General features: G+C 41.0%; 2 protein-coding genes across 5 annotated transcripts in view; one reads left to right on the top strand and one right to left on the bottom strand.

The window, feature by feature from the left end:
* Positions 1–26,224, bottom strand: part of LOC144023334 (mitochondrial import inner membrane translocase subunit TIM16-like) — a 113,030-nt gene that overhangs the window by 30,996 nt on the left and 55,810 nt on the right. The gene's annotated exons all lie outside the window — the stretch shown is intronic.
* On the top strand, positions 856–24,420 carry vasnb (vasorin b). The gene is made up of 3 exons (XM_077528686.1): positions 856–999; positions 7,676–7,737; positions 20,626–24,420. The coding sequence occupies exon 3, from the start codon at positions 20,652–20,654 to the stop codon at positions 22,704–22,706; it is 2,055 nt and encodes a 684-aa protein (XP_077384812.1). The 5' UTR covers positions 856–999; positions 7,676–7,737; positions 20,626–20,651; the 3' UTR covers positions 22,707–24,420.

The following is a 26,224-nucleotide window of genomic DNA, read 5'->3' as shown; positions in this document are numbered from 1 at the left end:
TTTCCCTACTCGAAGTGCAGCTGATTCCAATTAACAGGCTCGTTATCAGGTTTTTGCAGAGCTTGCTGATGAGCTGATCATGAATCAGCTGTGTTGAAGAAGGGAAATATCCAAAACCAGCAGGACTGCGGCCCTCGAGGACCGGATCTCGCCACCCCTGTTTTAAAGGCTGCTATACACTCTAAAAACAGTGAAATAAATAAATAAGTAAATATATGAATAAATAAATAAAAACATTAATTGGCGAATAAAACAAACAGCATTTGACAAGGCACGTTTTTTCTCTCCACAAAAGATATATTTTTTCTAAGATAGATGGTTTTGTATTTCAGTCATGTAATTTCAATATATTTTTTTAAAACTTAATATACACAGGCACATTAATTTCCTTTTGATTGTTTTATATTTATTGAATATTTATGATAGAGGTTTTTAATACACCGCAATGCTACTTTGACTCCAATTTTAAATTCACTCTGTGCGAGGCAGACGTGCACTTGTCCATGCGCCCTAATAAATAATCTCTGTTGACAATTTCTGCTGGTGCATATTTAAATAACTTCAGGGTTTGACAAACATAAAGTAAAAATAAACGAGTCAAGCAAATTGTAAAAAAAAAAAAAAAAAGAAAGAAAGAAAAAAAAAGAGAAAAAAAAAGAAAAAAAAGGCAAATGTATCGCAAACAATATGTCAAGAGCGCGCAGAGTCTATTAAACAGGTCGTGCGAGTGCAAGTAGGCAGAAGTGCGTCCGGAATGCGCGGCGCGCTGCAAGGTGACTCTGGCTCCTCCCACCTCGCAGCCCGCCAGCAATAAGAAATAAGAAAGGCTTTTTCTTGTGCACGCACTCGCCACCCGAGCGCATTCCTCGAACGTGGAGGCAGGCGCACGACTCAAGCTCTCTCTCCGAGTTACAATTCAGCGGCTTCGCTTTATGATATCACGCGGCACTTGTGGACTTTACCGTTTGGATAAAAACAACCCACCCCTCAAGTTTCTAGGTAAGGTACTTTTCACACCTTTTGCCCTGAAAGATCCGTGCGTAAAACGGTTGGACGTAACAACTTTCACTTTGAGAGCAAAGATGTTATTATGGCTTGTGGTTGAACTTGGCGTGAATGCTTCTATTGAACAACAAAGGTGCGCTTTAGTAGACACAAGAAGCTGAAGCTGGAGCCCGGAACGTGTGCTGGTGGGCTCCAGCCAGGGGCGACTTGCAGCACGTTTGGTTGCCGCGCAGCGCGCACGCAATCGCGGGGAGGTTTTGCTTCAGTGGAGTCGGGCTGAGAGAACTTGGAGTTCGTTTGTATCAGGCAAGTCTAAAAACACCTCCGAGGTGAGGAAAAGTTCACCGCATTTTATCACACAAATGCTCACAACGTATGGCAACAAACTTTGGTTTCATCGTCGCATCATAGGGTAATTCACAATCAACTGTTGCTTCGAAGCAGAGTCGAAAGGCAGGCATCGTGTGGAAATGATTAGTCTGACGAATGGATCCAGTACAAAAAGCCCACAGCGAGCTGGATTGTTAAAATGACGAATGCCATTCATGAGAAATCTGATGAGATTGCTACTGCTGCTGTTTCTGTTAAAAGCATACATGCCCCCAAGCTGCATTTAGGGTACAACGGAATAAAACTTTTATTAGTTCAGCAATAGGCAGCAGCAGCAGAAACAACTACACAAGCATGTCCATGTAAAACAGCAGAATGTGAGCAGCAGTGTGTTGGGCAACATAGACATTGGTTATGCGGATGTGAATGGCAAACTGGACTTGAATAAATGCAGAATACTATAGCCTACATGAAGCATGCAGGAAGGATAGTCTGCAAGATTTCATGTAGTAAAATGTATCAATATTAAGAAGTGTTATACAAATCAGATTTCTTATGTAAGGAGTGTTGTATGTGGCAAAACAATACGCTTTACTGTATATGCTGTAAGCAGTTGGAAAGCAAATAAACACCAACTACTATGCTTTGCGGAATACTATGCATACAACATGCAGATGTGGATGGGACCAAAAGTAGCAAGAATAGGCAGTGATGTCGATTTAACATATGCTTTCCATTAACTAAAGTCAAGTGTTCCCGTTGAAAAAAAAAAAAAAAAAAAGACATCTTATTACTGAGACCTGAAGGATGATTGTCTCTGCCATTAACACCACATGCAATCAAGTGGGAAGATTTAAGATGCTGGTGTCAATAATCCATTAATGCTCCTTTTCATTACAAGTGATGCGGATTTCCACTTTGGGCCAAATTAGGCTTTCACTACCAGCATACAATCAACCACTGATTGACACTTTAATGTGAAGATTACAATCGAAATGACATCAAGAGCGTGAGCCCGTTAAAGTAGGAAGGAAGGCATATATTATGAACAGAGTATAGACAGAAAAAATTATTATAAAAAAAGAAGAAGAAAGTAAATGGCACAGTTAACATGCTCTAAAGTAGTAGGACGCCAAAAACTTTTGTACTACCCAATATTCACTACGTAAAATAATATCAAATTAATACTGTAACAGGCATCATAGAAATAGAATTTGTTATCGATTGTTGTTTATGAAACTGCAGAATCTACTTGGCTTCAACCGCTAACTAATTTGTAATCTAATTTGCATTAAAATATTTGATGACTTTGTTTTCATGATTCCTAGACTGTTAAAACAATGTATGATTTTTTCTGTGCTAATGACCACACTTTTGTGGGTATTTCTGTCAAAATTATTGACATTAAAATATTAAAATGCACCCCTCCCCCCAAAAAAACCTATTACTATTACACTGATCAATATTTTAAATCAAGATTTTTGTCAGTGAGAACAAAGAGTAGCATTTTTTGATTCCTCTTTAATTCATTCATAATGTTCTGAAAAAAAAAGCCACTGAAAAATGAAGAAAAAAATGTGTTAAAAGCTTAATTGGCATAAGAACAGTCTTCTGACCACAATCCTCAAGCCCTCAGACAGATTAGCATCTTTTATGTTGCCTCCCCTCCCTAACAAACAAGCAGGGAAAAATCACATAATCCTTCCCGGGGGGCAAAACAGTAAAGTCGTCCAAGCGTGCTGTACTGCTTGTTTCCTCAGCATGTGTCACAGACAGTATAAAATAGCTTTAAATGAGCAAGGTTACCACTGGGCTTTTGAGGAGTTCTACTTGTTAAGAACAAGGAGAACTTTTCAGGCTGCTAATGTCGCAGGGCGTATGGACGCAGCTTGACGTGGCAAATGATGCCAAGTGTGCCTGCTGAGTTTCTGCAAACAAGATGCACTTAAAGGCTCTCAGCATATTAGTGTCACGACATATGGCCACACCTTGAGGGTCCGATGCGGACATTAAGGCGGCTTATCGCTTTGCCACTTGTTGAAATTCGTCTGTGGATAAGAAGCAGGACTAAATTGAATTGACCAAAAAAAAAAAAAATGCTGTGAAGCTGCAGATAGAATCAACCATGCAAGATCGGATTCCAGACATTTGGGCTTTCATCCACTATTTAGCTTTGCAAAATCATTATCTGTGTCCACTTTTGGGACAGAAATCATGTCTCGGTCTCATGAACTTTGTCTTTTCCACCACTCCGCTTTCTGCCAATTAGCAGCGGTGTATTGAAGCGTTCTGAGTGATGCATCAGAGGGATTAGATGGTTAAAAGTCAGGTTCGAAGGCAAGGAGGGCTAGAGAAGAAATGTGGCCCGGGAGCTATCAGGAGAGGTGGAGAGGCCATCACACAGCAGACTGAGAGGGGGGGGGGGAGTCGACGGGCCAGAAAGAGAGGAATTGAGTCATGTGTCAATGTGTTTGCTTCTTTAGTGAGGATTCATCGCGAGTGTTGTGGGGGAGAATTCAAGAGTTTCTCCGTTAGAATTCTTAACTGAAAACTCATTTAACTAGTGTGGTTTTAATAAATGTTTCTTTACACGATGATAGCATTTTGGAGCATGACAATGCTAACATTTGAAAATAAGTATTCAAGTGGAAGATCAACATTGTGTAATTGTTGTGTGTTCAGTTTAGTTATGTATGTCCCAACCAAAGATGAAAAAAAAACAATTATTCATTTAAGTTCAATCAATTAGGGCTTTTCTCTTAGCCGCCCACCCCCAATAAAATGCTAATATTTAAAAATGGAGTCTAAAATTGCTAGTTACAAGTTATAAAATGTAGTCTAAAAAATGATGGACAAGGCCACATGTGAAGCATATTACCGATAGTATGTAGTATGTATCTCAGGCATAACGGATAAGTGTGTCGTTTTAGCCACTTATTTACATGATGCTAGTGTTTTGTAGCCTCAAAATGCTAACATTTCAAAACAGGTCTCAAAAGTCAAAGTTAAACACTCTAGTAGTCTGTAGCAATGGCAGACATGGCCACAAGTGTTCAGTCCTCCGTCTTGGCATGTACGTCACAAGCAAAACTGATAATAACTGGTTTTACACATAAACATTGCCGTATTATAGACAAAAAATTTCAAATATTTGAAAATGGGTCTCCAAGTGGAAGTTAAACGCAGTAAACAACTAAACTAAATATGCCATTTGTTTATATGATGGAAGCATTTTGTAGCCTGAAATGCTAATATTTACCGTAACTCAAAATGGAAGTTATAAACCCTGTAAAGTTTAGAGTGTACATATGGTGGACAACTGGACATGGTCACAAGTCTTCAGGCTCGGCTATTACATCAAAACCAAAACTGATAAAAAGTTTCATTTTGGCTGACTGTTAGTAGCCTGAAAATGGCAACATTTGCAAACAAATCCCACTGTGGAAGTTGTAAACACATGCCAAGTGATCCATTACTAAAATGGATAAAACTTGTGTTATTCATTCTGTTTACACAACAATGGCATTTTGGAGTCTGAAAAATGTATTTCACAAACTCAATCTGATGTCTACAGCAACACCACATGGCCAAATGACACAGTTGTGACTGTTAAGCGCTTCTTTACTTCCTCAGCAGCACTACAACCCATTGACAGTAATTGAAAGGACAACAACGTGAGTGTGTTTTCAGCCTGAGATTAGGTTCTGATGCAGATTGGGTCACGATTGGGACAAGAACATTTTGGGGAAAGTGTGAGGCTTTAGTTTTGTTTTTTGTAGGTCAGCATCAACTGACAAACCTCTTGTGGCGTTCGGCTCGGGGCGATAGAATAAAAAACACAATTCAGTGCTGACCAGGCGGTCCACACAAAAGGCAAAGGCCAGACCCGTAGTTCTCCGAAGCTAAATCCAGCTTGTGTATGCAACCAGAAGAAGAACCACTTGCAGGCCTTGTGTAAACATATGCACATATACACCAGGATCCAAATGAGAACAGTTGCTACCCTCTCTTAATCACAGCCACGCAAGCTTGTCGGCGCACAATTGAAACCATCGGCCTGTTGACAGTTTGATTCGAACGGGGATTTAAGATTGCTCGGGTTGGAAGAATCTACAAAAAGTCCACCAAAATCCCCCCCTGAAATTCCAACACAAACAACATCAGGCGGGTGCGCAGGAGACGCACGAGGATGAGAGCGACGGGACGAGAGGGAGGATGCTCGTCCCAAAAAAAAGACACCGCAAATTGCAGCGTTTACAGCCAGGGCCCCTTACATAAAAAAAAAAAAAAAAGCTCTTAATCTAAGGCTGTAATTATCTTGGGGGAAACCAGACCTTACTAGGCAAAAGCACACACAGCCACAAGAGTGCACATGCACACACACAAAGGGATGTATGTAGTCATTCATTGGCTAAGGCAAACCCAATAGGGGCCAGCCTCCACATGCCAAGATATTGAATATTCTTGTTTACCAATAAATAAATAAATAAATAAATACATAAATACAAAATAAATCCATCCATCCAAAATATATATTATGCAATATATAATAAAAATAATAAAATACGTCATAAAATAATTATGGTACACAGACTGCAAAGCTAGTACTGCATATTTGGTGTCACCATGATTTTGGCCGTTTTGCTCAAAGCATTTTGTTAGTTCTTTTGTCTGCTCTAGTTGGATAACATATGGATATTTTTAAGAGGAACACAACTCAACTCAATGATTCAGTTTTTATGAGATAATTGGCAGCCTCCTGTAAATCTCAGTGCCCCAGGCTATTGCCTATGATTGCCTAATGCTAAGTCCACCCCTGCACACACCAACACACATCAATTTGACTACTCAACCGAAACTAGAGACAACAGATCAGCCTTTGAGAGCCAGGTCAAATATTTAACCGCCCCGCTATCAATAACTGATTAAAAACCAAACAAGCGAGCGCTACTAGGAACATGAGCACGATTAGCAAGATAAGACGAGACGGGAGGTTTGGGATTACAATGAAGTTGTAGGGGAATATTTGCTCATCATTTTAAGGCATTGTAACTGGAAATGAATACACACAATAAGTGGCTTGACATGCAATCAATTTAAACAACATCATCTAATTTTCTGTGATATTTTTACCTCACTCGAGAGAATAAAAAGAAATTCACCAATTGTAATTTGATGGTGCACACTTCCAGCAACATACAATGTACAGCAGGGTCCTCCGTTTACGTTACTAGCATGGAATTAGTTATTTCTAACTCTAACTTTAATGCAGTGGTAAAGTCATAATGACACCTAATATTCAACACTTCAAAGCCATAAATATAAAACAATAAAATGAAAACGGTAAATAGGGCCACGTAAACCCAGGAAAGTTCATCTTCAGCTCCCTCTTTGGGTTTGAGTGTCACAAAAAGGCAGCACAATGGGGAACTTTTTACGTTTGTTATCATCATGAGCACTGCTGGGTCAAATGCTCTGAGGTGGTGGCGTGGTGTCCTTGTGGTTAGCACTATGCAAAATGTATTTTTTTTTGCAGCTTGTAGCTTCCACACTTGCTTTAACAGCAGCTGAGCTGTAGTCAAGATTTGCATGTCTTTTGTGTTTCAAGAACAGTTGTACACCTACTTTGACTGCATACACATGCGGGCAGGTTTCCAAACATACATTCGGTGGCAGAGGGTGACGACGGCGGCGTGATCAGTAATCTGAAGAAGCGCAGCGGTGTGAGTGACTCAGGGCTGATGTATGTGAAGTGAAGCAAGGCCCCCGATCGCAAGCAGGTTGAGCGAGTGGCGCACTCGTTCGCCTTTCTGATTCCAAAGCGGAGGTCCTCGATAGATAGAGATTATTCATGTAATCTGACCTTTTGATTTATGAATTAATGTTCACAAAAAAGATGCTATCTTGTAATTCATCATTTTCATTAGCCTTTATTTCAGCATAGCCCAACCAGTAAGATCAAAACATGTATGTTTGAGTCTTTGTGTGCCATCTTTTCGGGTCATGACGCAATACCTGGAGTAGCAGGTGTTCAGAACGATAACAAACTAAAGCCAACGAAGCGTCCTGCCGCGATGATGGACTTATGACAAGGCAAGAAGAAGTTGGCAGAGCCGAGAGCAGTCGGCCTGCATTCTTGTCATTTGCTTGGGCTGCCAGCGCTGAGCACCTCTGACAGGCGCGCGCACACGCACACAGCTGGAATCCACACACCTGACAGTAAAAAAGAAAAACTTCCTCTTTCACCTCCAGGCAATGAGCAATACATGGCAAAAGGCCAGATTTGCAAAAAGGCTGTTATTTGCCACATGGTGTTCATTGACTGTTTTGGTGTTTGTAGGTCAAGACGTCCCGGAATCGAGCACAGTGGAGCCACGCTAGAGGAGGACGCGTCTTTACCGGGTGAGTGACCAATGAAACAGGCTATTGCTTAACTCTGGAGTACTTTATGCATCTTACGCTACTGTATAGTAGATATTACAGGCGAACCTTATATGGTTAGTGAGCGTAGTTGGAGGTTTGGATGTATGCAGTGCTTAACATATTTCGTAGACCAACTGTCATAAAAAGAAGATGTGTGCATCCGGCATCGTCAAGAGTTTTAATGCGGACTATTTCAATTTCAGTTCGTTTGCACGAGCAAATTAATCAGCAATTTCAAACTAAATTCATTTTTTTATGCCCAACATTTAACAACTAAAACTAATGTTTTTCACGTAATTTGTGAATTTGTGCTTTACATATTTTTTTTTGTAAATCAGTTAATTTGAAAATTCATGCATGACAATAATTACATTTTAGCAATAAAAATACCAAAATATTTGAATAAAAAAAGTTTCTACATATGGTTTGTTAATCAGTTGAAGGAGATATTTCACAAATAATTTGAGACTTTTATTTAACCTATCCCCCTCTATTTGCTGAAAAAACTCACATATTTGTTCATTTTGTATTCAGCCAAAGTCACGTCTAATATAAAAAATATTGCTACGGCGCACACTTGTGGACTATTGGTGTCAAGAACTACGCTGAAGTGAGGGAAGGAGCTTAACATAGTCAGGCCATAGCCTTATCTAATAGGAAAACATACTTTGCTGCCCTCTTGTGGCATCTACAGGCAATTATAAATATTTCACAGTGCTTTTCAATTACCTCCTGATTTGAGCTGTTCGCAGCAGGGGATAGTCTCAAACACTGTAAAAAAACAAGTGTCTTCGTAACACGCCTGTAACACACTTTCATCAAAATACCGCAAGGACTTAGAATGATAATTCACTTTACACACCTTATGTCTTGTGTTGCTGAAATTAACCCATTTGAAAGTGCACACTCTGGGCCACTGGCGAGTACAGATCTTGTTATGGGACCATAAAGACAATAGAAACATTTTCACTCATGAATGCAGCACTTTATACACTACATTATGTGTATGAAGGACAAAGTTACTAAACTCAAATCCCCCATTTCATCAACAACCTGACGAGCAATCAAGTATGTGGCGCTTATCAGATGCTAACACTGTTAGAAAATAACTCTGGATCGTCACCCAGTATACCTGACCAAATCTTGAGCAGATTGTAAAACAGCAGCACATAATGGCTCAGTCAAAGACATACTTTCAGAAGCAGGCAGGTAACAATAGATTTAGTTGTTGAATTTCACACTTGATGGGTGGGCAGGCACTCCAGACACACAACTTTTTTTTTTTTATATGCAATCAACCCAAAAGACAATTTTACACATTATTTCCCCTTTATAAAGTTGCAAGCATATAAATAAGAGTCTACTCTATTAAAAAGACAGACATATTGAGCATGTATGTTGAATATTAGTAGCTGGTTCCGCTTGAGTCTGTGTGCACTTTTTAAGGCGCGCACACAAATATGCTGCACTTGGGACGGTGCAGCCACAGGCGCCTGGACGCACACGGCTAACTCTCACTAATTGCTTTGGGACTTCCTCTTTTGGAGCAGCCTGGTTCTGCTCAGTGAGGTGGGGGAAGCGGCAGGGGAAACAGAGGCAGGGGAGTGCGGGGGGGTGCTGTTACTTATGCTCCCGTGTTGTTGACTTTTGGTGAAAACGCACGTGTGTGCATGAATTCCTTCAGTTGAGGAATCTGCAGATGGTGTGTCAGTTTGCTTCCTGAAGAATATTTGCCATGCGCAGCAGACAATATGTCGCTGTCGGCAGGCATTTAAAGGCTCGGCTTGTGCTGTAACAACTGTGTAGATTTTTTTTCTCCTGCTCAGACCGCACATGCATCGACAATGTGTGTATTTGATTTTGAATCGGTAGTATGAGATGATGTTGAGATGCTGAGTTTACATCCTGAAATGCAGTACATTACAGTTCCCCACCCCAATGACATTTTTTAGCTATCCTTTTGAACATTCTCTGCTTGTTATTTTATCTATATATGCTTACAATGTTTACAAGTGTGTTCAATAAATACAAAATATATATTATCCCGACTTCTTAGCAAATGGAAAAAAAAAACCAAACAACATATTCAACTTACCTAACATTGCATCTCTCAAGTAAGCAACATAATTAGCTACTATCATATACTGTTACTCACCAATGTAAACACAAGACCACCATAAAATATTTCAGTTACTAATTTAGTACACTAAAAAAAATATATGGCTAATTTGTGACGCTCTAATTGATTAAAATGCTATAAAATGTCACAAGTGCCAGCAATCCACATCAAAGTCTGCGCTCGCACCCAGGTGGTTACAATATCTTCCCAAACTCTTACATGAGTGATGCAATATGACAACCAATGAATACGCTGTCTGATAAACGGAAATTTATCTGCGCGCAAGCTTATCTGACGCTTCCTTCTGGACACAAGCTATCCATTTTTAACATAATGTTTACTAAAAATGTATTTGACTAAGCTATTCTCATCCATTATTGTCAAAACTAGTGGTTCTCAACCCCGGTCCTCGAATACCCCTGGCTTGGTTTCCATGTCTCCAACAGCCAACACAGGTGTTCCAAGTGATCAGCAAGCTTTGCATGAAGCCTGATAACGATCCTCAGCTGTGTTGGCTGAAGAAGACATGGAAATCACGCTAGATAGGGGTACTCGAGGACCGGGGTTGAGAACCACTGGTCTAAACAACATCCAGACTTTCAATCTTGAGGCAACAAAATGCTTCATAGCTCCCACAAAGTGGGAGAAGACAGTGATTTGCACTTCTCAAACTGTGACAGAATTTAATAAATTGGTCCAATTGTTTTCCAGCCATTTTCAAAACTTTTAATTGGTAAATAATGTGTAAAAGTGAGCCCCGAAACGTATTCGCCACAGGTACTAAAATATGAAAAGATGGAGCTGAGTTGGGCATTAGTATCCTGGAATGCATCACATGATCCAAAGGAAACAATGGACTAGTTAGCTATTGATTGATGTCACTATGTCTGCTTCAGGGCAAATAAGGAGGAACAAACAAAGGTGCACCCTAACACAGGTAAACACTGCTGAGCACCTTTTGACAGGTCAGCACAGGAACGCTGTGCATGCACACACACACGCACGCGCACACGCGAACATACACACACGTAATGACGTGTTTGAGCGGATGTGTGGATTATGAGCAAACCCGCTCGCTCGCTCTTCAGACAAATTGCCGTTCTGGCTACAATAACAAAGCGTCATTCATTGCCGTCAAGTTGTAACCCACAGGTGCCTGTCTTAGTCACCCAAAAGACTAATTATGGACCTATTAGAAAATGATGTATCAAAGTTGGCATTGCTTCCGGAGAATCATTTGGCCGGTCATGCCAAATCAATGAATTGCCAGACAGAATTCATCTGTTTAAGGAACAAATTCATCAAAAGCGCCACAGGAAGTCAAGACCTTCAACTTCCTCATGATCACTAAAGTAGGTTATGTCAAAACATGTGATGAATTGGGAGCGAAGCGTGACTAACGGACACTTTGAGGATCATTACAAAATGGAACGCTTTCATTTCATGCTAGGATCATGTTAAAGACATTGCCAAAGTCTTACAGCAAATCATCCCATTATCCAGTCAGACATTTCAAATATTTCAGCGGATTTGTTACAGTGGTGGTAGTCAAAGGTTTTGTGTTTCTATGCGCACGACCTCTTTGACCTGTTTCGGGCAAACGGGGACGTTGAGGGTTTTGACAGATTGTCGATGACGGATGTCTTTACACACTCGAGAGCAATGCTGGCACAGGAGTGCGATGGCTTTTGTTGACTTACACCATCCTGTCACATAGTTGACAAATAATTTCACCCATCAATTTACTCCTTTTTACACATCCCGATGAAAAGTCGTGGTAGTCTCCCCTGGGGGAATGTCCCGCCATTTCGCTGCTGCCGCCTACGCGCTGGCATGGTATCAACCCGTTTCACAATAAATTCCTTCCGGACATTCCGCTTATCTCATTTCACGTTCATCTCGTGTCAGGAGGAACAAACCCGGTGAGGGTGGAATGACTTGAAAAATCACAAACGGTTGATCTTGCAAAAGTAAGTGGGCAGAGAAGGGCCATGAAAAACAGGTAGTACCGCACATTGGCACACGTTCAATAGCTTGATCCAAGATAATGGGGGGTGGGGGGAACTCATACCAGTCTTCTCTCTCTTATTAATAGTTATTAATAGGAACTGACATCTTGCACAATAGTACTAACTAGAATATAATCCATAAAAAGTTAACAGCATGCTCTGTCACGCATGTAGATACGTCATACAAGCACAATTATTCCGTGCCAGTTAGTCATGATTATGGGCACCTTGTGCTACATAAATAAGGAGAATCAGAAGAATCCACTGAGTAAAAAAAAAAAAAAAGAAAAAAAGTTGAGATCGTGCACACGTTTTATCAAAAATAAAAAGATCCCTCCTCTAGCAATAACCGACTTGTACAACAGGAATTAAAGAGAAAGGCTAGAAATTATCCACAGAAAAAAAAATGTACCCAGAAACCATCATACAATTAATGTAATCACTCCACTGGTCAGTGATTCACGATAACGGATTCATTGTGTAATAGGATTAAACAGGACAACTAGAAATAATCCACAGTTAAAGTCACACACAGGTGCATGTGCGATGTGTGTCGATATGTATCCGCTCCTCTCACTAGTTATTTAGAACCACCTCCATGCACAATAGAAATGAACAGAACAAAAAAAAAAATCTAGTTTAAAAACACTTGAAATGTATACTAGGTCAAGCAGTTTAAGTCATGAAATTACTTTAAATCAATTATTCCTCAAAAGTTCGGAATGATCGTGGGCACCTCGTCAAACAGAAATCAGGAAAATGACGGCAAATATTATACAGAATTAAAAAAAAGTTTAAACAACACACAATGTACAAATCATACAATTATCCGTGCAAATTATACATGATCATAACTACAAATATTCTAGAGTCAAATAAAAACGGACATAATGTAAACCTTGATAGTAATCCTATCGCCATTAAGTCAGGATAACTTGTACCTTGCACAAAATAAACAAGCAGAACAAATAGAAATAATCTGCAGAGCAGCCAGAAAAAAAAAAAAAAATGAAGCCAAACGTGAGTGGGCTTAATCTCTCAGTTTACAGCGGCATAATGCTGCTTTCATTCTGCACTGGAGTGTTCTGTTTATTCAGAGGCAAGTGCTAAGACGTAACAGATTGTTGAGACATAAAGAACATGCCTGTCAAGCCATGTCTAACAGTAACCACAGTGTCCCGCACCCGAGTCCAAGTGAAAGTTGAACTGGCGGCCGGAGGGTCTTCGCCTGAGCGTGAGGCTACTCTGAGCGCTTTTCGTGTCCCATCATGTCAAGTCAGGCTGGGTCACTCGTATCTTAAGGAACAGTAATTGTGTTCCAGAAGCAAAACTGTTTTCCTCCACTTTCTGTTCCTTGTCAAGGTCCGATTTGTGAGCAAATAGTAAAGAATTTCAAATTGCGGCGTGTGGAGGACACACCTGCTGTTGGCTGTACCTGCCAAGGAAGGCAAACAGAGCTATAAGACGCATGTACGCATGTGACACTGTTTATCTGGCGCGGGACCGTCGGCCTGTCAGTTTGCCAGTCTTGCCGTCAGTCAGTGTGTCTGCGTGTGACGCCTGACACGCCCTGGCTGTGTTAAGTTGAGCTCATGTTTGAGCAGACAACAAAAGGGACGCGTGTTGTCGAAAGCCAGCATGATAGCTATTGCGGTTCATCACTTATAGTAAACAAAGTGATTGATCTGATTGTTTACGCATATGTTTCCTGTTCAGTAATACTGGATAGGGATTTTCATTTGGGGGCGCTATATGTTGAACATCATAACAGAAGGGAACAAATTCTCAAATTCATACAGATTACCAGCACGTGTACATCGCCAAAGCAGAGAACGCACCATGTAGCCACTGCTCGTAGGTGGGTTCCTTGCTGTCATTTTGTTTACACCCTAAGAAGCACCAAAGAGGATGCTGCCACATAAGAAACAGATGAAAGCCAATGTTGTCTGTGGTGGACTTTCATGTCGGTGTAACATTAGAACCTCAAGGTGAAGATCTCAGACAAGATATGCCTAAAACAGAAAAGGACTATGACCTCAGTTGTGGTCCATCTCAGGGTGGGGTGCAATGATGAAAGACATCCAGGTAAGATGTCTCACACTGGACACAAACAAGAGGACACTTTTGTGCCTTGCCTTTAACAGAGACTAGTCAGGTCGAGTAGTATTTCCAAAGGGTTTTGGATTTCCCAAACGCGTGTTGCAGAGAACGACGACAAGAGCAGACTTCAGGTGCGAGGAGTGCGTGTAACCTGATCTGTGAGCGTGTGTGTGTGTGTGTGATGTCAAACAAGCCTTGTTATCTGTCTTGTCTGGGGTCACAGAACACGGAGTAATGGTGGAAACTCTAATCTGTGTCTGATCTTTAACCTGAAGGCATCCCCCTAACCTCAAATCCCCAAGACCCTCACGTCTTGACGCATCAATCAGCTTTATTGATCATCAGTGTGATGCTAGCTGATGAAATTAAAAAGATTGACAAGTGCGTCACTTCCCAATTTTAGTCTATGTACATTTTATATTTAAGGATGTAAACTATTCATGATAATCTAACCCTTTAAAAAAGGGATTCGTATATAATGCAGTTAAGACAAAAGACATACATTGTCTTTATCTGGCATCTATTTTATATCCTACCAACGTCACCCCGAGGCAATCCACATTGTGAAGAGGGGCGCTAGTCCTCAGCTAGCTTGGGAGCAGTTTTTAGATATATTCAGCAATCATCTTCAAACATGTATCCTGTAATGTTTTGAGAAACAAATCACTGTATTCACCTTTAAAAGCACTTTAAGTATCCCGAATGAAAATGTCAACATAAAGTATTACATTTCATTAGTGAGTGTTAAGATAAATGTAGGGACAAAAATGGTATTTCAAATGACTTTCAATTAGAAAACATATTTGCATTTCAGACTTAATTTTATGAGAACAGAGAGCGTTTCGAATTCTAATGAAATTATTTATTCAGTTTTGGACAACTTGATTCAACCCGCAAGACAATTTACACACAATTATTGGTACAGCCCTTGTTTTTTTCCAATTGTCCTGGTGTACCTAATTTAGTACCCCAAAAATGAAATCTTAATGTAAAGGATTGCTTTAGGTTTGTGTTAAGTAATCGTGAAGGCACAATTATTAGTCCATTGTCTAACTGTTCCCAATGAAATGGCCAGTGAGTCTTTGTGCTGTCTCAATGCACTACTTTACAACCACTAAAAACAAAAAAAAACAAAAAATGAACTTAGCTTAAAAAAAAAAAAAAAAAAAAAAATCCTAACCACAAATTACGCCATTAAAAGAAGACACGATAATAGCAAGTCAGTAAGAACTGACATTTTGATGATTACAATGCACGTCCATTGATGAATGTTTGTAATAAATTGAAATTCAAAGTATCATAACAACTGCTGTGGTTTTTGGACGAGTATTGAAAGACACGCTAAAGCCGTCATCACATTTCATTCATCTGACCTAAAACAGCAATATAGAGTATATCATACATCAACATCTCTGACTAAAAGCACTTGGCTGACGTTAATAAAGTGTTACACCAAACGTGCCATTTATTGTATTTAGTTTATTGTATTTAGTTTTTTTCCATTCTTGTTAGGTCATACAGGTACAACCAGTGACAGATCATAATCTGAGAAATGCAACGCCTCCCGCCACGAGCACATATTTTGCAGTCCTTCATTAACATAGCAAACATATTCAGACTCAACCTTGTGTGGCATGTGCGGGCTGTAGGTACACCTGGAGGGCTGTTGTGCGAGGTACTCCTTTCGTAATCTTTATTTATCCTCGTTCATCCTCCACAAAACCTCTCCCGACCCCTTTGTCATGTTGACACGTAACCCCACTGGATTACAGTTAACAAGGTCCAGCTGTGGTCATGGACGGTGCTGACAGTGGAAAAGGGGATAGGAGAAATGGGGGAGTGGTGGAAAAGTATGGGAACACGAGTCAGGGGGGCTTCCGTCACTTTTACCAATTCACAACAACCACATATGTCACATTTAGGTTTTCTTTTCAGGAGCAATAAAATCAGTCCTAGGTCAAAGTATGTGAATGCTTAATGTGAATATTCTCATTCGTCCAAGTTTACTCCATCTTGAGTGATGGTGTGGAATACTGAGTATTCATCCTCTATTTGGGATGAAAAACGACAGTTGTATTTTCAATGTTTTTACTTGTCCTAATTGCAGTCGTGGGCACTCTGAATATTCCAGCTGACTTTGGCCAGGAGGCGCCAGCCAATCACAGAGCATAAAACTTCAACTTGTACTGTATAAATAAATTACTGTACTGGCTTCCCAGTTCCCACAAACAGATACTGAGTCATCATCGTTGTTTCTCTCAGCCTGTTGCAATTTGACATGTTTCCACAGAGCTCATGATGTCATCATAACATTGCTAGCATTGTAGTCATATTAAGGACCCAACAAAGAGGTGTGACTGTTTTTTAGCACCTGTCATCAGTGGGTCCGACTGACAAGAATTCCAACGCGCATGTTCATCACGACAGAAAACGGAAAAATGAATGCAGAACCTGTGTTGTGAAATGCACAGGTAGACATCCATTTCGGTTCAAAGGTTTTAGGAAATTGGATGAACTACTCGCTAATGCCAAAAACATTTAATCAGGTGTATAAATTCAAATCAAAATCAACATAAAGCGGGTCTGCTGTTGTTGAGAGTTCGAATATCATGAGACAGTTGTTTACAATCAGTCATTTTCAAAACAATGGCTGTCAACTTCATGATGGACATGTTGAAATCATTCATCATGATACAACTCCAAGTACCTTCTTGTCTCCATTAACTACCTGAGGCTTTCAACGTGGGCATGTCATTACGCTAAGCGACTGAACTCAAGGAACCATAACACTGTACATTATGCTTGAATGCACATGCCGAAAGCATTACTCCTTTGCGAGTTCAACTCTCCAAAGGAGAAGGAGCCTCTTTAAGGAGACTGCCTTGTGCAGTGTGCAGCCTTATCCCCTTACTGCAACTTGGCCTGGTGCCCTCTTGCAGTCTCTTGTCCGGCCGACAGAATTATGCAAGTGCACGACGACCTGTACCTCCTCCATACACACACACACGCACACACTAGTCTTTTCTAACCCCTCAAGATAAGGGCTCTTGACGTACGGCCCGGAGGGACTTAATTGAAGCCCGCTCCAACCCCCATGTCGTGGCCCCACAGACTCCTCCTTCAACCCAACTTGCTCTGACCTCCACTGATTTTCCACTCCTCCAGGTTCTTGATTTTTCTTATTACCTCGACCAAGGTAGCTTCAGTGCTCATTTCTTTTACTTCACGCCACAACGATTCAACTATTGATTTCACAAATGGGGAGTTTATTTACTAAACTGTCTCGAAGTGCTGCTGTTTTGGTTAGCAACATGAGCTGAGAATCACAGTTACTACCAATTTTTAATGGGAGAAAAGAAGCATCTGTTTGAGGAAGGCATTTTAATAGTCTTAACTAGATGATGTACTATCCAGTATTTCTAGTCAGCATTCCAAGTCAACGCATTGTAATTTAATGCGATCCATGCATCCAGACTGGAGCAAAAATAAAAACACAGATGTAAGAACAATCGTTAAAGACATCTGTTTTCTTTTTTTTTTCTCTCTTTTTTTTAAGCTGTCATTCATATACTAGCAGCACCGTCCTCTCATAAATCTGTCATCTTGAAAAGTTCTTGTTGATCTCCACATGCCAAGCCTGTGAAACAGACAATTGCATTTCTTCAAGCTCAGCTGCTGGCAGTCTGAGGAATGTCTCAACAAGCATGCAAGGGGGAAAAGAAATTACAAGTCAGAAGGAGGGCAGGATGGCAAGCTTCATACACCGTCCCACAAGCCCCCCATTTCGCTCTCTCAAGGCAGTCCACTTAGCTCGTCAAGACGCTTGAGTTAAAACCACTGTCAGGAGTCACTCAGCGCCGCAGCTCCACACCGATGTCTTTTATCTTTTTACACACTGACTGGTAAAAACCTGTACAAATCACTCAAGTCCAAACAGTAAAGAAAAGAGAGGAATCCCGAGTGTCAAGCAAGGGTTTATCTGGGATCTGAAGCAAATCACTGAACCACATCACACTTAGTTTCTCAGCAATGAGGCACACTTAAACATTGTGAACTGAACACTGTTGTGTATTCCGGTGCTGGATGCCAGATAAGTTCCACTAACACCCAACAAGGTTGCAAACGGTTAAGACATGAGCAAGCACACATTAATCCACGCACAGTTAAGCCCTGGCCAAAAAGTGATTTATGTTTGTTGATGTGACGTGATATATAATATGTGTGAAAGAACTCCATTGAAAGGATTCTGGTAAAGTAACATCCATCCTTTTCATATATATGTGAGCCGTTTTGACAAATTATTGAAAATGAACAAAGTTAGAAATTGAAAATAATGTAGAGAATACGTTGACACATCACAATATGCCAATTTAACTTAATTTGCATTTGTCATGAGAAACTTGCATTAGCTGCATGTGAGAGTACAACGCCAATTTGGGCACGTACACACATGCGCTGAAAAGACAATTCAGTGCACGCCAAAACACAACCACAAACACTCTCTAGTTTGTCATCTTAATTCTTTTGTTTTGCACATCACAGCCACTTCCTTTTTCAAACTCTTCTCTTGTCCCTGTGAAACTTCATCACCATGATTATTTTAGGTGGAAACAGCCATGCTTTTCTTCTAGATTGGATTCTCACACCTCACAGATACAAAATTCTCCATGAATTTATGCACAACTCAAACATCCCTCAGGCGTTACAGCTGCTCAATGTAGGAAATTTAATTTTGAATCGCTACTGCCACTGTGGCTGAAAAATGAAACTGCAGTCCCTTCTTAACGTACGCAAAGCGCACGTGGCGTCAAATCCGCATGAAATTTCAACCTAAATCCAATGTGAACACTATTGGCCAGAGGCTTGCAGGAGTACCCATTGTGAACAGCTAAGGTGTCATAAATGATCAAATAAAAGGCTATTGTAAATATTTATTGGTCAATTTGCAACATAGAGCATCTTAATTAAGTTGACTGATTAAGTTAAATGATCAAGTTGTGTAGAATTCTCCATAAATGACAGCGTTGGACTTTTCCAATATTTTGCATAGACATACAAGTCCCCAACGTCCATTGGGGTCACAAGTACCTGGCGTCAAGTGACGTAGAACATTTTCTTGCCGTTTGAAGGAATTATCTAGATGAGAAGTTCTGATATGCTGGCAGCGGGGTTGAAGCGCATGTCGGGATTACTTTGACTCGGCAGACAAGAGAAGGGAAAGTAAGAGATGCGGGAATCCTTCCAAAGGGGGCTACAGTTTCAAGGAGGGCAGCAGGAAAGAAAGTATGCGGCACGAGAATGAAAATAAATGCCATAGCTGAGATGATACAGGCCCTTTCTACATCTTTCTGTCGCACTCCGCAAATGTTAACTCCTCCTTTGAATTTGGACGTTTGATATACAGTACTTTTTAAAATAAAGACGTACAACACTTTTCGTCTGGTGTATTTATTCTACAGGGATATGATGGCAATGTCAATAAGTGAGATACATGGAAACGGCTTTATTGGACATATATGGTCTGACAACCCAGTGCAAGAACAGAACATTCCGTGTGTGTTTGTGTGTGGTCTATAAAAAGTTCCACATACTTGGCTCTTCATTAAGGTATGAGTACTGCAGAGACACAAACAACTCAAGCAGTTAAGTCTCTAAAGTATGCACAGCGTTCAGTAGGAGGAAATGGGAGCTTTTACCCCTCACCAGCTCTGACGTTAAAAGACACTGCAGCATTTGTTGTGCATTTGAGACAATGAGACTATTGTACCTGGAGGAGGTTGAGAGACACACACACACACAAAAATGTGTTTTCAGGTTACTCAGTGCAAGTAAAAAAAAAAAAAAAAAAAAAAAAAAACAGAGGAAAAAAAAGATAAGATAAAAAGCTGTCAAAGAATGTCGACAGATAGAAATGAGGTCTATCCCACCCCTTTCTCCCACTCATTCCCAAGTCTGTTGAGGCAATAATAAACTGTCACACAAATTCAGTTTTTCTCATTCCTCGTTACCTCACCTTTCCATCATTTTTTTTTTTTTAAAGCATAGACATCCTATCATAGAACAGTTTCACAAGGCTTGGATTTAGGTACCATATCACCCAGTTGATCTTAAGTTTGTTTGTTTTGCAACATTTGAAATACTTCTGTCGTTTATCGTTCTGACATGAAGTGTAGCATTTCTACTACATCACAGCTGTGTGTGGGTATGCATAACACAAGGGAATTGAGAAAAAAATGGACCTGTCCAAGTCAACTATGTTATCTATACACAGATCTTTGTAGTAACAATGCGGTACCAGAATGGGGCGTGACATCAACATGTTCTTGAGTAAATTAGCACCCCTGGTGACATGAAGGCTAAAGCGCTATGCTTTGAAAACCCTTGTGACAAAAAGCCTTTGATCGTTGGCTATGCATCATTTAATCTGGAAGTAATCCCGCTGTACAATGAGGTAGACAGCTATACACTGAACAGTGTTGGAATTCTAGTCTGTTTCATGGTTTTGCAAGTTATGTCCTCTAGATATTCCAAGTTGGGAAAAAAGAGCAGCCAGTAATCTGTGCACTACTGTTGTATTCCAGCTATTCAGTTTCCAATGGAAGGTAATTGATGCAATTTCTGTCTTTTTTTTTTTTCCAGGTGAGCCGTGGAGAAGAGACTGCAAGATGAAGGTCTTTCTCACTCCACTGATTCCACTCATGCTCATCCTCATCATTCCCGATGGAATCATGTCCAGTGAATGCCCACTGGGCTGCTCCTGTTCCACACCGGAATCCATATTATGCTTCCAGAGACATTCTGCTACCTTTCCTCAGGGAGTGCCGGCCTCGACAAGGAGCCTCTACCTTTTTGCCAACGGCATCGAGGGCTTATCTCCCGAGGACTTTGATGGCCTCGAGAACTTGGAAATGCTAGACCTCAGCCAAAATAAACTGACAGAACTTTATGATGGAGTCTTCCTACCGCTGACCTCTTTGAAAAACTTGGACTTGTCATCCAACCAAATCACCCACATTTCCGAGCAATGCTTTCAAGATATGGTACTGCTTGAGCGTCTTTATTTGTACAGCAACCATATCAAAACCATCCACCCTGCTGCGTTTAATGGCTTGGAGAACCTGCTGGAGCTCAAATTGCAGGGGAATAGGTTGACGTCTTTGCCTGTTCTTGCAATGCCCCGACTACTGTTGTTGGATCTTCGTTTTAATGTCATTCCCACATTGGGCCCCTCAGACCTCCAAACCCCAAATCTGGAATCCCTCAAATTAGGTGGTGTGGGACTAACTGACCTGAATTTCGAGCTCATCGGTAGTCTAAAGAACCTCCATGAGCTGGATGTCTCAAGAAACCATCTGGAGATTTTGCCACCGATCCTGAAAGAAATTCGTGGACTGATTTACCTTAGCCTGGCAGGCAACCCCATGGGTCCTCTTAAATTTCAGGATCTGAAGAAACTAGAAGAGCTGAAGGAGTTGGACATTAGCAGCCTAAGTCTGCAAGGGCTCCCAGAAGAGTTTCCACAGCTATTCCCTCACCTTAGGAAGCTGACTGTGGCACAAAACCCCTTCAACTGCCTATGTACTTTAGCCTGGCTTCCAAGCTGGCTGCGAGCCCAAAGCATTACCCTGGAGAGGACAGAGGAGACACGCTGCCATTTTCCTCCAATCAATGCTGGCAAGGTAGTGGAGAGACTGGAGCATCGGGATTTTGGCTGCCCTACCACAACTGCACAAACTACGACCACGGTGAAAACTACAGCCACCGTGCCTGTCACAATCAAAGAGAGCCCTACTACAGCTATTCCAATGCCCAAGGCTAATGATGTTGATGCAAATGAAGATGCTGACTACCCCTTTCCACCGGTTCCTGCGTCTCCAAGCAGCAACAGCATGGATCCCGATGAAGAACCTCACTTCTGCCCCTCCCACACCTGCCTCAATGGTGGCACTTGTCGGCTGGACCAGTACGGTCAAGTGGAGTGTACCTGCCCACGTGGTACCTCTGGATTTTATTGTGAAATCCAAAACAACGATCCGTCTTCACCCGCTGAACCCAAAGTCTCTGTGACGATGGTCACCCCGAACGTACCAGATATCAGTTCGAGGCAGGCGACTTCCACGTCGATCCTGCTGGATCTCCATCGCTACATTGAAATGCGACCGTACATCCGCGGGATCCGTCTAACATATCGCAATCTCTCTGGGCCGGACCGCAGGCCGATGCAACTCAGCCTGCCTGCCTCATATCCGGAATACAGACTCAGAGGCCTGAACCCCAACTCCACTTATACGGTTTGCGCCAGTCCGCTGGGGGCCCCAAATGGCATCGACAGCGTATGCACTCAGGCGCACACAGCTGACGAAAAAAATGCCAGCGCCACTGGAGCACAAATAGTGGACAAGAAGATGACCACCATGCTGGTGCCTGCAATCGCCGTCTTGCTCCTGCTGGTGCTGATAGCAACAGCCGTGGGAGGGGTTTGCTTTGTCCGCAAGAAGAGGGCTAAAGGCCACCTGGACCTAGACTGTGAGCCCTCTCAGCTCGAGTTGGATGGCGTAAAGGCCGGCTTGGACAATGGGGCACTGCCTCAGAAACAGGCGGAAATCATAATCCCTGAACCCGCTGTTCAAAATGGAAACCTGGAATATGAGGTACTGCTACTGCAGGATAACTGTATATCAAGCAAAAACTTATCATCACACAAGCCTTCATACTTTTGACATCTGGCTCAGACTAAATAAGCGTTTCCTCTCCCAGCACTGTCCCCCCATTGACTAATACAGAGACTAGTCTGTCGTCGTATGACAGAATGAGTCACTGATCATTGCGGGAAACGATTAACCATCCAATTGATCGTATTTGGACACTTTTGACTCCATGTATGTGACATTGGGTTCACATTGACTGACTGGTTATTGCTCCTGATATCAGCAGCGGGTCGAAGACCAAGTGACGCTGTGAGAGATGCTGGATTTTTGGTTGAAATGTAGGTTCATTCAGGAGTCTGCACTAAATTGCTGAAATTTTCCCCATTCCATAATATCAGCTGTGGGCCGTTGCTCCTCAGTACAATCCCAAAAGGATTTGTGCCCGTTGTTCAGGAGGTAATGAAGTTGTGCAGATAAGATTGAGGAAGGTTCTGTTGCTTTACTGTCCACAAAGACGTGTTTCAACTTGGTCTGCCGTGCTCTTCAAAACCCCTCAAGATTACTTTAACAATAATGCACTTAGGACTGTAACATGTGCAGATTAATGTAGCAAAAGCCTACATGCTGATTAACCTGTTCGTTTGACACTAAAACAAATGTTGGTTTTGTATATAAGTTTTATAGGTCTTTGTATTTTTTTTTCTATTGAGAAACATTGTGACTGCTAACAGCCTTTTTATACCCTACAGTACATTGTCACCTCTTGTGACTAATGGACAAAGTGACAGATTTAAATCTTTGAAGATTAGGAATCGTTTGGTACCAGCACAGTCAATCAAAGAGCTTTTTGCCCCCCATGGTGTCAGACAGTCTAAGTAGATGCGAGTCTGCAAATATTCAAGACTGACTAAATCCCCTTTTGCAACATTTGGAAGCATGGGCCGTCACAAAAGGGGGAAGTAATCGGGATTACATGCAGGTACAAGAATGAAATTGACTGAACCCAACCCCTTCTGTTTTAGCTGCAGCTTAGTGCTTGCCTCAATTACATTAAACCCAAATTTGAATAAAAATACAGTGACTTTATTTATTATTTATTCTCCCTATAAGGGAAATGCAGTGTTTACCCTTCAGTTACTAGTCACATGTACAAATTTATACCCTTTGTGTAAAACAAAGCATCATGCTGGGAATCATACTACACCAAATATTCATTAATAACCAAACTGTCGTTTAGAAGAATAACAAGATGTGGAGACTTGAACGTGGTGAGGACAAGCAAGAACTCACTGTGAGTGTGATTATGAGTTATGCAGCTATATGTGCAGGGGGATAGATCTGTCAACATCAGTGCTTATGAACTGTCATGTTCGGACTTGCGCTACTAACCTACCCCCCCCCCCCCCCTTTCTATGTTCCCCCATGTCTCGAGTTCATTACATCCCAGACTCCTCTATCAACACATCTGTGAATGTCTGTTACCAGCAGTAGTTTCAGTGTATAGTCAATGGTTCCACACAAAGAGGAACGTACTAACACTCCAACCAAAACAGCAACAAGAAGAAAAAAAGCAATGTAACTGGAATATTTCTGTAAAACAGAATACGTTGAAAATAATATATATTTTCGATGTGATTGTAAATGAAGTTTTCCCTGTTAATTTTGGGAAGTGCCTTGTTAATATTGTGTGTGTGTGTTTTTTTTAAATTGTTTTTTTTAATTATTATTACATGGACTCGTTTGTACAAGTGGAACAAAAGTGATATTAAATGAACACGCAAAAAAAGTTGGGCCTATTGTGGATTTTCTGTTGCACTAGACAAAGCTACATTGTCCTGACTAAAGCCAAGAAGACGTTTTCAGACATTGGTTGGCTCCAAATGCTAAATACTAATGTTAGAAAAAAAACAACAAAAACAAACAAACATTAAAAAAACAAACAAACAAACCAAACAAAACACTACTGCTAACTCATACTTGTTCATTGACTGTTGAAAATTAATCAAGAAGATACTTGGAATGCCAATGCTAAAAAAAAAAAAAAATGCTACCACACTGTCCGTAGCAGCATAAAACTGCCACCAGGCTTCTGCTAGAAAACAAACAAACAAAAAGGCCAGTGAAAGCCAACTAGAACAGCTGAGCCTTATTTGGTTAATCAGTCAAAGTTTTCAAATTAGTTATCTTGATCTCATGTTTTATATCACAAAAATCTGGCATTTTAACAAGGGGGTGCAAACTTCTTATACCTACTGGGAATATTAGTGTGTACTTTTTCTGTCTGCAGACTCGCAGACATGCAGAATGCTAATGCTAGAAAAATGCTACCACACTGTCCGTTCTCGTCGTTGCTGATTCAGTCTAGCTCTGCGTGTGTCTGTAGCACAAGCTTTAAACTCTTAAAGACGGTGAAAACAATTGATGAACACGGTGTTTCAACAGTCTGTGGAATGGGAATGCTAATGCTAAAAATCAAAGTTAGCAATAACATAACACATTTCAATCTGTATGTCTTAAACTGTTCCCAAAACTCAAATAAAGAGACTCAAGCCTGGCTTACTCAAGATGATGTAATAATTTATTTATTTTTTTATTTTTTTAAGTTTATATGAGGAAAACATCGTTATTGACAAATACAATCAATTATTAATGATCGCCTATTGAATTGTTTGATCCAGGGCACTACTATTCAAAACCAGCTAGAATCGGACTATTTACGAGCAACTTGAGTGTGTGAACAAGATCTTCAAGCTCTAATGATCATTTGTGATTGACTCACAGGGTTGTGCTTTTACGAGCAAGTTCTATAAACCAACACTATATGCAGGCTGGCCACCCATATGTTTTAAGACTGTGATGCTGGCAGGGAATCAAAACAACATGCACATGCACACCCCTACAAACAAACACTAATAAACTGTCCCAAGAAAGTAACTACCTCAACCCATAAAAAAAAGACCCCACTGAGTCAATTTGCTCATTGTAAGCCAACTTCCGAGAAATAAAAACACAATGAACTCCCCCTGTGGGTTAGGTCGCCATAACTTTCCATCCTTCCATTAGTCTTTAGGAAGAATTTTTGAGAAAACGGTAAGGAGAGAGCAACAGATGGGTCCTAATCGTGAGCACATGTGAACATGGTGGAGCGGCTTCAGGTAAAGAAAACAGGTGATGATGTCATGCAACAGCAATGCCTGTAGCTGAAACAATGCATGCATTTCGCTACATAGGCATCTGCTAATGTTCATGTGTGAAAAAGAGAGGTGTGTGTGCAGAGGAACCTAGTCCCATGGATGTCAGCCAACTGTGATGCTCACAGACACCACCACTCATTGTTCCTTATTGTTGCTCCAAGCGACACTGTCCTCAATTATCAACCTTATATTTATCTCCTCCTCCCCCGTCATATTGGAATAAATTGATCGCAGCTCTCAACTTGTCCCGGACTGAAATCAATATTCAAGGCTGCACTTGGGGAGCCGAGAACAATGTGACAGTCACACATTGGTGGACAATCAAATCTGGTCGCCACATTATTTATTTGAACATCTGCATCATCTTTGGATCTGCAGTGAATGACCTCAAATTTC

This window comes from Festucalex cinctus, chromosome 1 (assembly GCF_051991245.1).
Source record: "Festucalex cinctus isolate MCC-2025b chromosome 1, RoL_Fcin_1.0, whole genome shotgun sequence".
Taxonomy (NCBI): Eukaryota; Metazoa; Chordata; class Actinopteri; order Syngnathiformes; family Syngnathidae; genus Festucalex; species Festucalex cinctus.
Note: the sequence above shows the minus strand (reverse complement) of the source record. Positions and strands in the feature narration are given on the sequence as shown.

Coding starts and splice junctions, on each gene's coding strand:
- vasnb (XM_077528686.1), top strand. CDS start 20,652: ATGAAGGTCTTTCTCACTCCACTGATTCCACTCATGCTCATCCTCATC.